Source organism: Erinaceus europaeus, chromosome 2 (genome assembly GCF_950295315.1).
Source record: "Erinaceus europaeus chromosome 2, mEriEur2.1, whole genome shotgun sequence".
NCBI classification, from domain to species: domain Eukaryota; kingdom Metazoa; phylum Chordata; class Mammalia; order Eulipotyphla; family Erinaceidae; genus Erinaceus; species Erinaceus europaeus.
Window position 1 is genome coordinate 99,235,733 of NC_080163.1, and position 14,986 is coordinate 99,250,718.

General features: G+C 34.1%; 1 protein-coding gene across 1 annotated transcript in view; it reads right to left on the reverse strand.

Annotated features, from left to right (window-relative positions):
- The window catches only part of GPM6A (glycoprotein M6A), a 163,494-nt gene extending 155,617 nt beyond the window's left edge, over positions 1–7,877 (reverse strand). Inside the window, exon 1 of the mRNA XM_007528261.3 lies at positions 7,347–7,877. Coding sequence (XP_007528323.1) covers positions 7,347–7,383 — 37 coding nt within the window. The 5' untranslated portion in view covers positions 7,384–7,877. The remainder of the gene's footprint in view (positions 1–7,346) is intronic.
- Positions 7,878–14,986: the final 7,109 nt, after the last annotated feature.

Sequence of the window (14,986 nt, forward strand, 5' to 3'; positions counted from 1 at the left end):
CTTTCTTTCTTTCATCCAAACATCGTTAAACTCTAGTTCATGGTGGTTCTGTGATTGAACTCAGAACTTCAGAAATCCACGCCTGAAAACCTTCTTATACTATTCTGTCTGTTGAGGATATATATGCTTTTTTCTAACAGAGGAAATAAATTGCAAAAAGAGAAAATAATTATAGCAACACTAAGATTTCTGTCATTATTAGTGAAAGAATAATAATTAAGGGAAAGCTAATTTGTATTTGTTTTACTTGAGATTCATCAAAAATGGTGTATAGTTCATTAAATATAAATTCAATAGAATTCAACATTACCAATGTTTTGGGTGTCTTTCTCAGGCATAGATTACATCAAAATGTTCTTTTTTTGTGGAGGTAGGACAGATGATTATTTCTCATATGATTAAATTTGAACTCTCAGGACATCAAACAACAGTATGCCAAAATGTCTGACTTTTTTTTGAAAAAACTTTTGTTACATACTGCAATAACATCCCAACAAGTACTTCATATTTTGGAAATAAAAATAATTTAAAGCCATTCAGCACCTTTCCTTTCACTTCTTATCTCATGTTTGCTTTTTTTAATATTATTTTTATTTTACTTTAATGAGGGATATGCAGGGAGAAAGACGGGGGAGTGGAAGGAAGGGAGGAAAGGAGAGGAAAGAGAGAGAGAGAGTGAGAGACTAGGATGCTACTCAGCTCTGGCTTATGCTAGTGTTGGGGATTGAACCTGGTATCTCAGAGTCTTCGGTAAGAAAGTATTTTGCATAACCATTATATGGTCTCCCCAGTCCCTCCAATTTGCTCTTATACTGTGCTTAATTACTTAGTGAACTCCATAGACTCTAACAAAAGAACTGAGTTTCATTTATGATAAAAATTTCCCACTCACAATTCAAGAAAAGCAAAACAGCTTCTTGTGTTTTTTCCCCTTTTGTTTTCACTAGACAGAGAAAGAATTTACTTTCAGATTAAGACTGAAAGCAATAGTCATAACTTGAATAGAAAGCACATGAAAAACCATGAATTACCTTTGTAATGTCAAGCTAATCCACGACTACGCCACCTGTTAATATGGATATTATCCAAAAATGATTTTGAAAATAAGTCAAGCAGTCTGCCTTCTATGGATGAAAAAGAATAATGTAGAGCATCTGCATGGTGAAGGAAAGATATATGTGGAGAGAGAAATGGAAGCTAGAATCGAAAAACAAGAAATTATCTCTTATATTCTAGGAATAGCAGATAGATTTATTGTCTTATGAACTCAATATGGAATGATTAATTCTAAGTAAGTTTTAAAGTACTATTGTAACTCTATTCTGATTTAGCATCTCAGACTAATATAGCATACCACTCTTAAATATTTAAGACTATGTTTCAATTTAATTAATTAACTCTTCACTTTCAATAAGCATTTCTACTTTAAAGGTAGATACATTTATTTTAACAATATATAGTCTTTAGCCTAACAAGATGGTAGAATATGTGTTGTTGAGTACTGTAGGTCTCAGGGAAAATAGTATGACACATATAAAAAGAAGACCCCATAATTAGCTAAAAATTCTGTAAAAATTTAAAATGATATAATTCCAAACCACAGGAGTCAGACTACTCAGCAAAATGAGAAGTTCTGGGAAAATCTATTTAATTTCATATATAATGCACCCAATTTCTCCCACTGATAGGTGACTTAAAACTACACTGAATAGTAACATAAAATTAATTCTTAGACTCCAGGAGGAAAATCTGGATTAAGCTAATTAAATGTGAGTTACAGAACATCTGTCAAATCGTAAGACAGATTTTTTTCTATATGCTTCATAAATTCAATTTCTTCTAGCCTTGTTATCCAAATGTGAAGGCAGCCAGTGACAATATTTGTTGAATTGAAACTTGTCTACTTGGAGGTAGACAAATAAGCTTCCTTTTTCTTAAATCTGTAAATAGTCAAAACCCAAGAAAGAAAGGTATGCTGATTGATTCTTCCACAGCAATGATTATGCAATGATTTTTAATGTTGATATTTCCATAATCATCGTTCTATAGCTTTCAGTGGCATTCTATCAAAGATTATGATTATATTAGTAAAGTAGGCTTTTGACTCATTTTAGTTATATGATTTACATGAAATGGTTTACAAAATATTATACTACCAATATTCACCTACTGGCAAATAGGAAACTGTAAGGTAAACTAATTACCACAATTATAAAATAAAAGATAAATGAGGGGAAATTTTATAATCACCTAAGATGTGTTAGAATTGTGTTATCAGAGGGCAGGGTGGTAGCACAGAAGGTTAAACCCACATGGTGCAAAGCACTAGGATCAGCATAAGGATCCCAGTTCGAGCCCCAGCAGGGGGGATCGCTTTACAAGCAGTAAAGCAGGTCTGCAGGTGTCTGTCTTTCCCTCCTCTTCTCTGTCTTCCCCTCCTCTCTCGATTTCTCTCTGTCCTATCCCAACAACAACAACAGCTATAACAACAATAACAATAACAACCATAACAAAATGGGAAAAATAGCCTCCAGGAGCAGTGGATTTGTAATGCTGGCACTGAACCCCAGTGATAACCCTGGAGGCAAAAAAAAAAAAAAAAGAATTGTGTTATCATTTAAGACTACAATAAGCAGTATTTGTTCCAACTGTCACTAGAGTTTAAACTTGGGGAAACACTCTTAAAATTAAGTCTCTTTATATAAAACCTCTAAAATAAACTGAAAATCTGCTTTAGTTAAAGATCATTTGATAACAAACAACAAAGATTCACTCATATTAACTGGAGTGAGAGGGGCTGCATAAGTTACTATAAAGAGGTGTAGAACGATTCTCAAGGTATACCAAGAATTGTATTCCCCCATTCTCAAGATGGAGTTCTGTTGACCCAGATACTGTTTGGAGATCAAAATACATGGGTCAAAGATTGTTGACACAGTTACCATAGGTAAAACATCCATATCTAGCCAGGAATGTCACATTGGTTATCATGATGAGTCCTTACGAAGAGTGCAACCCTAAATTATAGAACAAGACTGGTAAGTACAGTACAAACCTATGGTTCTGAATTGAATCACATCAAAGGAGTGTGGCAGGCAGATCATCATTGACATTTCTTACTCTGTAGCATGGAGTGTCACATGATTACGGTCAAGTAATTAAAATATTATTATTATTATTATTATTATTTAGTTTCCTCAATGTTAGCACCATGTAGGTCATCAGAATGCATGAGTTAATTTATATAAAGTCCATAGGCCTGAGTGCCTGGCACTGAGTTCACTGGTGATTTAGGTATACCAAGATTACCTAGTTATCATAAAACCAATGTTATCCCCACTTTTCTATTATAATAGTGGTATCTCTATTTCTGTGATGATAGGTATCTAAAAGAAGGTTAGAGTTTTTATTTGTTTGTCTTTGTTTTTGAAAGGTTGGGTTTTAAAGCAATCTTTCAAGACTAAAATATTATTACTTACAAAATTTTCAAAATGGCTCTCAATCCATATTTGTTTTTGTGCATATATGCTATATATACCATTGACACATGTGTATATAAGTTTAAAGTATAAAAACAAGAAGACATGTCAAATATAATTATGAGACAAACACTAAGACTGAAAGGAATATAGAAGAACTCTATCCTGGTTCAATGTAATCTAGAAATTATTGCAGACTTTACTAAGTTAAGGGTATTTTGAAATGGTATAGGACACCGGACTGAGGATGAATAATGACCCTTAAACACTTGCGATAAGATTACTACTGAAATGATGAGACTAGGCCCCTTTCTCACTACATTTAATCTTCAACTCTCTCTCTGGTGACTCTTGTCTTTAATGGTCTTTAAGGATTGAGTCTACTAATATGATAGACAGGGCTTCAGGATTTGTAAGAAACTCAGTATTTCACTCAGTTAAGCTGATGAAGTTGACAGCAAAGATTCATACAATGCTGGCTAATTATACAAGAAAAATATGGTGAATAACATAGTGGTTATTATCTTTTGAGTTTATCACATTATTTCTGGCACATATATGTAATTTTCAGATTGTTTCATAGAATATCTTTGCTTAGAAATTCAAACAATCAGGTTTAAGATTATTAGAAGCAGCTCAGTCAATTATGATGATTTCAACCTGTTGGCTTTACCTGTTTATTGCTATTTCTTTTCATCCCTATGTAATTTTAGCACTTCTTTTAATCATGTTCCATCAGTCTTTCTTGGTGAGGTCCTAATTCAATACAAAGTCATGGCCAGCTGCTTGGTTGACCATTTGAATGGGCACTCACTGATTCACTAATGATGAAACTCCTTTAAATCATTTTCATCTTTTTCCATAGGGCTGAGTAAAATGTTTCAGATATAGCCTCAAGCCTGAAAGTTATAAATGTAACAATGCATTTCAAATTTTCCATTGTGTTGACATCTCTTTTATGTATTCTGTTGATCTTTGTATGGTAATGACCACTTATTGCCATGTTTTGGTGACCATGTATCTTGAGTTTCGATGACGTAATGCTTATCATGGTTATACCTAAGCTTAGGCCAAATTCAAAACAACCTCTTTTGTTTCCCAATGTAAGAATACACTGTTGCTTCAACTGAAGATAAGATTAAAAAATAATTTTAAGTTTTTCTTTCATTTAAAGGATGTATATATGTATATGTATGTATTTAGAGGATATATATATATACATATATACATATTCAATTTCTTAAAACACTAGTCTCCCACTAAGCACAAAGAGCTTAGTGGATGTAATGACAGATCAATGACTGTCTGCCCACTCTATATCAGTGAGTTTCATGCCTGGGCAATAACTGGTAAAATCACCACAACTGTAAATTATTTCTCTCAAATAAATGTATATGGTTAAATTAGGGCAATTACTGATCTTAACTGTCTTTTACAGATTAAGTGGGGAAGGAAGATTCCATTATTAAGAAATATCCTTTCTTTTTGTTTCAAAATTTGTTTCTTATGGGAAATCTTTTCTTTTGAGTCTGTACATAACAACTACATTATTTTTCAAATATGAGCATCTTCATGAACATGGCTTCCATTTTAAGTTCAAGCTGAATTTAGAAGATGATATCAAAAGTTCTTGGGATTAAGACATTCTAATCCATAAAAGGGGTTAATAGGTTAAAATAACAAGAGAGAACCCTTTTAAGTGAAAGAGAATCCTGTAATGCCAGAATTGTTATTTCAGGAAAAATCAGGATGAAAGCTGATTGCAAAATAATGTGTTTCTTTAAAATAGATATCTCGTTAAATCTCTTCACCTGAATGTTCAGTGACATAACCTGTTTGTCGAGTAACTCCTCTGAGTTAGAGATCAAATCTCACACAACTACTATCCCTGAATATATAGAGCATTTACATAAAAATATAACTTCCTACTAACAAACTTCAGTAGAAAGGTATCATAGGCATAGATGACAGGAGTGAAGATGAGGAATTAAGAGAGTTTAATCATCTCTTTCTTAGTTCAACATTCTTAGTCTTAGACATTTTCGTTTATATAACTCCATATAATTACAGACCATTGTGTGCGCGCGCGCGCGCACACACACACACACACACACACACACACACACACACACACATTTTGCTCCTGTTCTTGATTTAAGTATGTACATCATAATGATAAAAAGAACCTTCTGTGGCAGGTCTTTTTCTATCACCTCACTCTGCCTCCACCCCAATAAAAGAAAGATTTTTCAGTGTTACCTGGGGGGGGGGGGGGATCACATCACAAGTAATTACGTCATTGTTCTCTAAATCTTGCCTCTTCCCATTTTTGTTCAGAATCAACCTGTTACCCCAATCCATGATTCACCCCAAAGTCTTATTTAATTTAATGAAAATAATTTTCTCTAGTTTAAATGAGTAGTTAAGCTTTCCTTAAATAAGTTGACTAGCAAAATGCAACCCTATTATGTGTTATAAAATATATTGGAAAGATACTTTATGCCAAAATCTAATACTCCATCAAGATGTTTTTAAAGATGGAAATGAACATGAAAATTTGCTATCAAAAATCACTGGTGAAAACTTAAGCTATTTACTCATATAATAAAGGTGGTTAGGATTGCTTTCTAATTAAGAAAGCTTAATAATATCTATGCAGATTATTATTTCTATAATACAGTATCATTCACAAGTGTACTAATGATTAAAATTTACATGTTGAGTTATCTATTACCTTCCTTTATTGCTCATATTAAACCCTTATAGATTCTCTTCTAATATTCTGTGTGTGCATGCGTGTGTGTGTGTGTGTGTGTGTGTGTGTGTGTGTGTGTGTAAAAGATATCTAGTAAAGCTAAATGGTTCAAATAATGAAAAGCTACATGACATTTCCAAAGTACATATTCTATAGTGTAAAATTCTGTTTTCTGAAATGATGCCTTTGCAAATGCTCAAAATCAAACTTGATAGCTAGATCATTTCAATACCATTCTTAAAAATTACCTAGATGTGGTGTTACCTATGTTATTGTTTCTATCCTAGATAAGTGTTTGTCTACGACATTACATAAGCCTAAAAACAGACATGAGAAAAAACATTGCGGAGCCTATGGTGAAAACTACTGTTCCCTCCAAAGCTGCTACTCGAAATAAAAACAAATAAAATTTAGCCATTTTAACCCACAGTGGCAATTGTGCTTTAACATATACAACCAGATCTATGTAGACAAAGCTCAAGAATGCAGCAGAAAATATCCTTGACATTAATTCTTAGGAAGTTGATTGTAGCCCACTATATAGAAAGGAAAACCTTGATGTTACTACAGGCATGACAATTGCAAAACATAAAGCAAATTGCTTTTTCATGGAGAAAAATGCATTTAAAAGGTACACCAAACAAAATACAATAAATATATTCTGGTCTTTGTTCTAGCAGATGTGCATTCAAAGGTATTGGTAATGGTTACATCATCTGATGTTTAACTAGAATCAGCTCAAAATATTGCAATAGGGGCTCACACTAGGAATCGCTTGACCCAGCTCAACAAGCGTGAATACATGAGATAAATAGAGGTTAACAACAACTTCTCCAAGGAATAATTGACAATAATACCACAATGGTCTTATCACTATGTATTTGGAGAATTAAATATAAATGATTTGTTAATAATGACAACGTTCACACCATGCTAGTGAGGAAAAGACAATAGGAGAGGTAAAAAAAAAAATGGATAAATAAGAGAAAGTAAGAAAGAAAATGCCTTCCAGGGAAGAAACATTCATTAGTCTTACTGGCAAGTGTCTAAAGCAAACAAGGAAACTGCAGAATAATGACTTCATTACAAATAAACCCCATTTAACATAGTACCTTTTTGTGTCTGTCCCTCTTCCATATTCTCTTCCATGGCTACCTTTCTTCAGTCAAATCTGGTACACTGAATTAATTAAAAGCTCAATTAGATGTTGGAAAAACTGGTGATTTTTTTCCCTGGGAAGCTCCAACAGCAGTGGCTCAAGTAAGTCCTCGGAGCTTAGCTAAGGCTCCCTCGCGCCTCTTGTTTGCTTGGCGACAGGCTGTCAAGTGTAATTTCATTCAAATTACTCTTCCGTGAAGATTATCAATTTTTCTTCTCAAAGCTGCCCATTGTGCCCCTCACTGTAAGCAGGTATTCAGGCAAAGAGCCTGAAAAATTTGGGGGGAAATTTGGTCTGAATCCCAGCAGCAGAAACACACTGTGATTCACAAGCTTGGTTTTGCATTTAAAATGTGGAAAAGAAATTGCAGTTTGTATGGAAATCCGGGCTTTAAATTGGAAACAGGCTGGACTGTGAACAGATGGAGGGGTGTCCTCCTAACATGAAGCAGACCACCAACCCTTAATTCCCCCTCTTTGCTACCAGAGTGGGAAAGCCCAGATTCCCATTCGTTCTTTATGCTGCAGCCGTTGTTTCTCACCCCTTCAGATACACTGCCAAACTGCATTTTCCTCTCCTCTCCTAATATGATATAACAGAGCCAAGAAAGGATGCAGCTGAAGCATCTTAGGGCTTATCTAAAAATATTATTTAGAGAAGATTTGAAAGTACATGTATATGTATATGTATGTGTATATGTTTATGTAGAAAGAGAGAGAAAAGTATAGCTTGTAAAGGAACGAGTCCAAACACTTAAGCCCCAGAGATACATGTTTTGAGTAACTAGTTACATCACTATTATAAGATTTATATAGAAGGGAGGAAAATATTGAAGCAGGCAAACAAGAAAAATCAGTCGTTGCCTTTTTGTTATTTATTGTTGTGATTTTTTTTATCCCATTCAAATTGCTGTTTTTAACTAGGAATCTCTTGAATGTGAATTTTTTAAGGGTCATTATTGGGGAATGAGTAGGGTGATAAAAGGGACAAAATGCAGATAAGGAACAACTGGATAAGCCGTTTATAATGTGAATCTGCAGTCTGATTTGGAATGCAAATCACTATGCTGCAGTCTAGCAAGTAATTAGCATTTGTACATCAGCCTACTGAGTGACAGGCACAGTCCAAGAGCTTCAATACTTAACAAAAAGTATAGTCAGAAAACAGTATGCGTTTCAAGGAGAATAAATCTATACTGGAGCATAAAAAGGGAAGAAGACTGTCTCTTTCTCAATCTCCAAATAAACAAACAAGGAGAAACACACAAACACACACACACACACACACACACACACAGAGAGAGAGAGAGAGAGAGAGAAAGAGAGAGAGAGAGAGAGAGAGAGAGAGAAAATATACAACATACTGAGAGAGGATTCACATTCCAATTATTCAAGGTATTTGTTTCTTTCATTATTACATATATGTCACAGATCTTTTTTAAGTGGGTCAGTAGCATGTTACATATACATCTTCCCTCAAAATACTTAACAAGCAAACTATTTAGAAGAAAGACAACATTCCACTTTATTTCTTGTCAAAGAATATTTAGCCTTCTCCCTCCAACAATCACTCGATATTTATTTACTCTTTTAGAGGAATTTCATTTCATTTAGAGGTAAATGTAATTCCAAGAAAATGAAAACCTCATCTCTTTTGAATATACTTCAATATGTTTTCTAGGGTTGGCTTGCTCAGGGCATGAATAGAAAGCAAGAAACCATAAGGGAAATCAAAGAGCCAAGTGATAGCAGCATCTCCGCTTCAGCTTATCCCTAGGCTGACATAACCTGGCATACAGTCAAAATAGAGCAGAGCTTAACTCCTCATTTATACTCTCCATTCATTCTATATCATAGAAATTATCAGCAAAAAAAAAGCTTATTTAATAGCAGTAGACAGAATAATGCCCCTTAAATTGTTAAAATACTTTACAATCTGTAGGATAAATTCACAGGCATTAAACCTTTTGTATAGCAAGTTAGGTATGTTTAAGAAAAATAACAGAGGTAGGAGGGATGGAGTTAGTCAACAATCAAGTAAATCTCATAGATAACAACAGGGATTTCTTGTCTAGAAAGTTGTGAACCTAGAATGTGTTTTCCATATGTCTTCTATTCCATCAAACATGTTTTCAGTGTCCTCCAAAATCAGCCTCAGTTCATAGCTTTCTTTCCCACACAGTTATAAAGGCATAGAAATGACAGGGAAAGAGAAAGGAAATAAATATTCAGTGAGCAAGATGAATGAAGAAGTAATTAAGCCCTATTTTCTTTCTGAAAACTCTGCAGCAGAGCAACAAATTCACCTAATGATCAACTTTTTTTTTTCTAGAATAGACTATTTCACATGAAGACTAGTACCAAAAAAAGACAACAGCCATTTCTACTAATTTTTTTTAAAAATATACAAAGAACCATTTCATATCCAGGCCAAATGGACTATAGTGAGAAGAAACTCACACAAACAGGCTTCCTTATGGCAATCACCAATCATACTCACCTGTTAGTGAACTGGCATTAACTTGTTTATTGCAGTAAGATATACATAAAATAAAATACGTCATATTAATCATTTTAAATCTACAGTTCTATGACATGAAATATATTCATAGTGTTCTACAACCATCACCCTGATCTATCTACATGACTCCCATCTTCCCAAACTAACAGTGTACCTGTTAAACACGAATTCCATCTAGTGGCCAGTGACTCACTGATTGAGCGCACAAGTTATAATGCACAAGGACTTGGGCTCAAGGCCCCATTCCCCACCTATCTCCCATTTCCTTCTCAATTTCCCACTGTCTTTATCCAATTAATTAATTATTTTAAATAAATTCCCCTACCCCTTTATCCTCATCTTTAAAGGTAGTGGAGTTATTGTGACTGGCTGCTATTATTCAAAGATTTCTTTTAAATTTTCATCTATTTTAAAGTACAAAAAAAGTTTTCAACAACATTCCAAAAACTAGGTAGAAAAGTTGCTGACATTATTGAAGATTAACTTCATGAATTCTGAAGAACATTTTATGAATTTCACAAATTCATAAATGAATGATTGGCAAACTTTATTCTTCTAGAACTTACAAGTTGAGACTTCTAGAGCCCTTTCTTTATAAAATTTATTTTTATTTACTTACTTATTGTATTTGATAGGTAGAGAAAAATTGATAGGGTAAGGGAGAGAGAATGACAAGAAACCAACAGCACTTTTTCAACACTAGTGAAGCTTCCCCCCTGCAGTTGGGGACCCAGGTCCATGGACACTCTACCAAGTATTTCACTGCCTGACCAACTAGAGCCCCTTCTAGAATCTACAAATCACTCAGCATTAAAGAACAGGAATGGCAAGCTTGAGAGACCAGGTTTGACTCTGCACACTGCCCTATGCTAATAGTCTTTCTGTTATACTATGTTGTAGTCATTAACTCAATTTTCAGCTATTTGAAATATCTGCTATGAGTTCCCTGGATAGCTATAGATATAGTAATAAATGTGGAATATGATTTCCCCTTCAAATATTTTATATTAAATTTGTATAGCATATTTCTAGGTAGATATAAATTTTCTACATAACATAGATGTTACTCGAAAATAAAACTACTACAATTTCAACTGAATTCTCTCATTTTGCCTTAATATTGACTAGGGATTATGCTGACATTCATACTCTTACATTTAGTTTGCTAATTATTAAAAACTTTGTTCTGTTTTATGTCTTAGTGCTTTTCAGCCACCAAGTTGCAGATGTTACCATGATGCCAACCTGACTTCCCTGGGCAGATGACCTCACCAATGTGTCCTAGAACCCCACCTCCCCAGAGACCTACCCCACTGGGGAAAGTTAGAAACAGGCTGGAGGTATGGATCAACATGTCGACAACCAAGTCTAGTGGAGAAGCAATTACAAATGCCAGACCTTCTGCCTTCTGCTCTCCATAAAGATCTTTGGTCCATACTACCAGAGAGATAAAGAATAAGGAAACTTCTAATGGAGGGGAGGGGATATGGAACTCTGGGGGACAGAAGTGAATTGTATGGAATTGAACCCCTCTTATCCTACAATCTTGTCAATTATTGTTAAATCAATAAAAAATGTGCTGCTATGAACATAGCTATACATAGATTTCTGTCTCTATGTAATAAATAAATAAATAAAATATTTAAAAAATAATTCCACAGATGCCTATCATGTCACTTTAATCTATAACAAATGCCATGCTTGAAAACTAATGACATAGTGATAAAGAGACATTTCAAAAATCAAACAGTGAAACAAAAAAGACAATTTGGACATCACTAAGTATGTGACAGATTTTCTTGATTAAAGGAAAGTTGGATTGTGTCAAGCACTGGTTACTAAAAAAAAATAAGAGAAAAAGTTCAAGAGATATACACTTTTTATTTATTATTTGGTAGAGACAGAAAGAAACTGAGAGAGGAGGGAGTTAGAAATGGAAAGAGAGAGAGAAAGAGAGAGAGAGAGAGAGAGAGAGAGAGACCTCAACACTGCTTCTCCACTCATGAAGCTTCCCCCCTATAGGTGGGGATGAGGGGCTTAAACCTTGATCCTTGTGCACTGTAATGTGTGTGCTTAACCAGGGTTGCCATTGCCTGGCCCCAAGAAATATACTCTGTAGGCAGTATTTTTCCTTAAAAATAGGAAGAAGAAATTTTCATACCATAAAGTTGATAAAACTTTAAAGATATTCTAAACAGGTTTTTGATTCTCTCCAAAATGCCAGGAAACCAGTGAAAAACCACATTGCCTCTGGTAATTATGGTCTCCATTAAAAAAATGACAGAAAGCATGATTTCTAGAAGCTGTGAGGTAACCACAGAGAATTGTATGCTTGCTAGCTCAAAATCCGAACACTTCTAAGTCAGAAGGATCAATAAGAGTGGCAAGCTGGTTGTCCATTCTCTAAAAATGACACTTACATCGAGCTCATCAGAGAGTCAAGTCTTCAGCTCAGTCACTCAAATTGCATTTATCAAATGACTTCTAGGTAGCAGAAGCTGGGCTACATGAGCATAAGTAGAAATCATTAAACAAACCAATGAACAAAATATGATAGGTGCAATAATACTAATAGTAATAATTAGACATAAACTCAGCACTTTGCATGTGTTTCAAGGCCCTTAACTTATTTTTTCTAATTAAGTCTTCACAACTATCCTATCTAGTCATTACTACTACCTGAAATTATACATAAGGATGCTGGCACAGAAAGATAAATCATTTAGACATAGCAAGAGAGTGATAGAACTGGGATTCTAATCCAGAAATTCAAAAAACTAAGCTCCCTTTATTCCATATTGCTGACATTCTTTGTAAAAAAGTGTTAAAATTTTACAAATCATTTTGCCTATATATACTATCAACCTCAATAATATATTTAAAGAGTGTACTTGTTGATGGCTTATTATATTAATCAGAAAGTTAAAAGAATAATTTCATAAATCTGACAACAGTAAGCAGATAACCACCAACTATACACCTATTATATTGAGTTAGACATTTATCAGAATCTCTTCTATAACAATGCAAGCTAGTTTTTATTTTCATGTGAGAAAGCTGAGATTATCAAAGAGTAATCATTTTTGTCAAGATTACTTTAGCTGAAGGAAGAAATTGAAATTAGGATTAGGTTCTTTCTAAGTTGGATTCACTTGAGAAAAAAAAAATAAATGCATAAAAAAGCCATCCAGGGCTTAACACAGTTATAATACACTTTGTGTTAAATTCCTTCATTTTTTTAGTGAATTCTTGTTCTATTAATGAAAATACAGTGAAGTTAAGATGTAGCTGAGAAATGCATGTATATGGGGAGCTCCAGTTTTGTTCTGAGGTGCTACATATGGCTAAGCAAGGCATTTCTTTCTATCTCTTTCAAAAAATAAATATTATATTTTAATATTTCTCTCATGAAATTTTTATTGGATATAGCCTATTATCTATTTGGATGGCAAGCTATGGCTCCAGGAATAAGGACACACCATAGTCTTCAAAGAACACAAACAATCTGCATCCTAAGAATTTCTATGATCTATACGTACACTATTAAGTTTAAAGATACCCTGGAGAACATCATTTGGCTCAAGTTGCAGTAGTTATGCAAAAGTCACTCAATTCATCAACTTGGAACAGCTTTACATAGTTTCCTGCAACATTCTCTAGGCACCAATAAACACTCACTGCAGTTGTCCTACATACAATGCAAAGCTGTTTTTAGAATTTAATATTGCAAATAAAGAAGAGAAGTGATTTATTTTTTCCCTCCTTCCCACTACCTGAATTTCAGTATCATTTATCCACAACTCACATTTTCCAAGTATCATACATTTGTTCTTCATTTTAAGTCTTTCAATATATATGATGTTTCCATATGTATTTCCTCTGCCCATCATTGAGATCAGAAACCACAAGTTATACTGTTTCTCCCTTGGCCCTGATGAGTTAAGAAGAGGATAGATGGATTCTTAAGTGCCAATTTTTTCAGAAACCAGATTTAGTTCTTCTTATTCAATAACTAGGTGAACATTTGTATAGTACCCACTGTATGTTAGGGACATTTTTTCACCTTACTGATTATTTAAATTCTGACAGCAAGAGCTGCTATTTTGTAGGTGGTAGGACTGAGTCTTATAGAAGCAAATACTTAGCATAACTTCTGGAGCTCTTCAAAGAAGTAGCAATCATCTGAATACAAAATCTCTCCAAACTTTCATCACTTCCATTACCTTGTAACTTTAAAAAAGTAAACAGAAGTTTACCAATCAACTTCTTCAAATTAGTGATATAAAATATATATTTAATATATGTACTTATGTAATATTGGTAGCTAAATGAATAGTGTTATAGAAAATTTTTAGTATTTTTCAAAGCACTTTTAAAACATTTCCTGTGAAAATTACATAGAATCAACAATATAAGTGACCTTTAAAGTAAATTTAAATTTAAAAAATGCATTTTAATGTGTAAGATATCCAAAGGGATCTTACTCAAGGATAAGATTTTCACTCATTAATTCATCAATTATATATTGACTGTTTACCTTCTTCCAGATACTAGTCTATTTGAGGGGGAAAAAATACATAGTAGGTCCCTACTTTCATGGCATTTCTACCCTAACATAAAAAGGTAAGGGATGGGAGTCAGGTGGTAATGCAGTGGGTTAAGTGCACGTGGCACAAAGCTCAAGGACCGGCTGTAAGGATCCCAGTCCGAGCCCCCTGCTCCCCACCTACAGGGAGTTGAAGCTCCCCATCTCACAGGCGTTAAAGCAGGTCTGCAGGTGTCTGTCTTTCTCTCCCCCTGTGTCTTCCCCTCCTCTCTCCATTTCTCTCTGTCCTATCCAACAACGATGACATCAATAACAACAATAACTACAACAATAATAAAAATATAGGGGCAACAAAAGGAAAAATAAATAAATATTTAAAAAACATATATATATATAGTAAGGGATGGAATGTTACTGCTGAATAGTGTGCCTGCTTTTTTATGTGCACAACTCAATGTCCACCACACTGGAGAAAACTTCAGTGCTATCATTCCCCACCACCCTTCTTTCTCTTTCTGTCTCTGTCT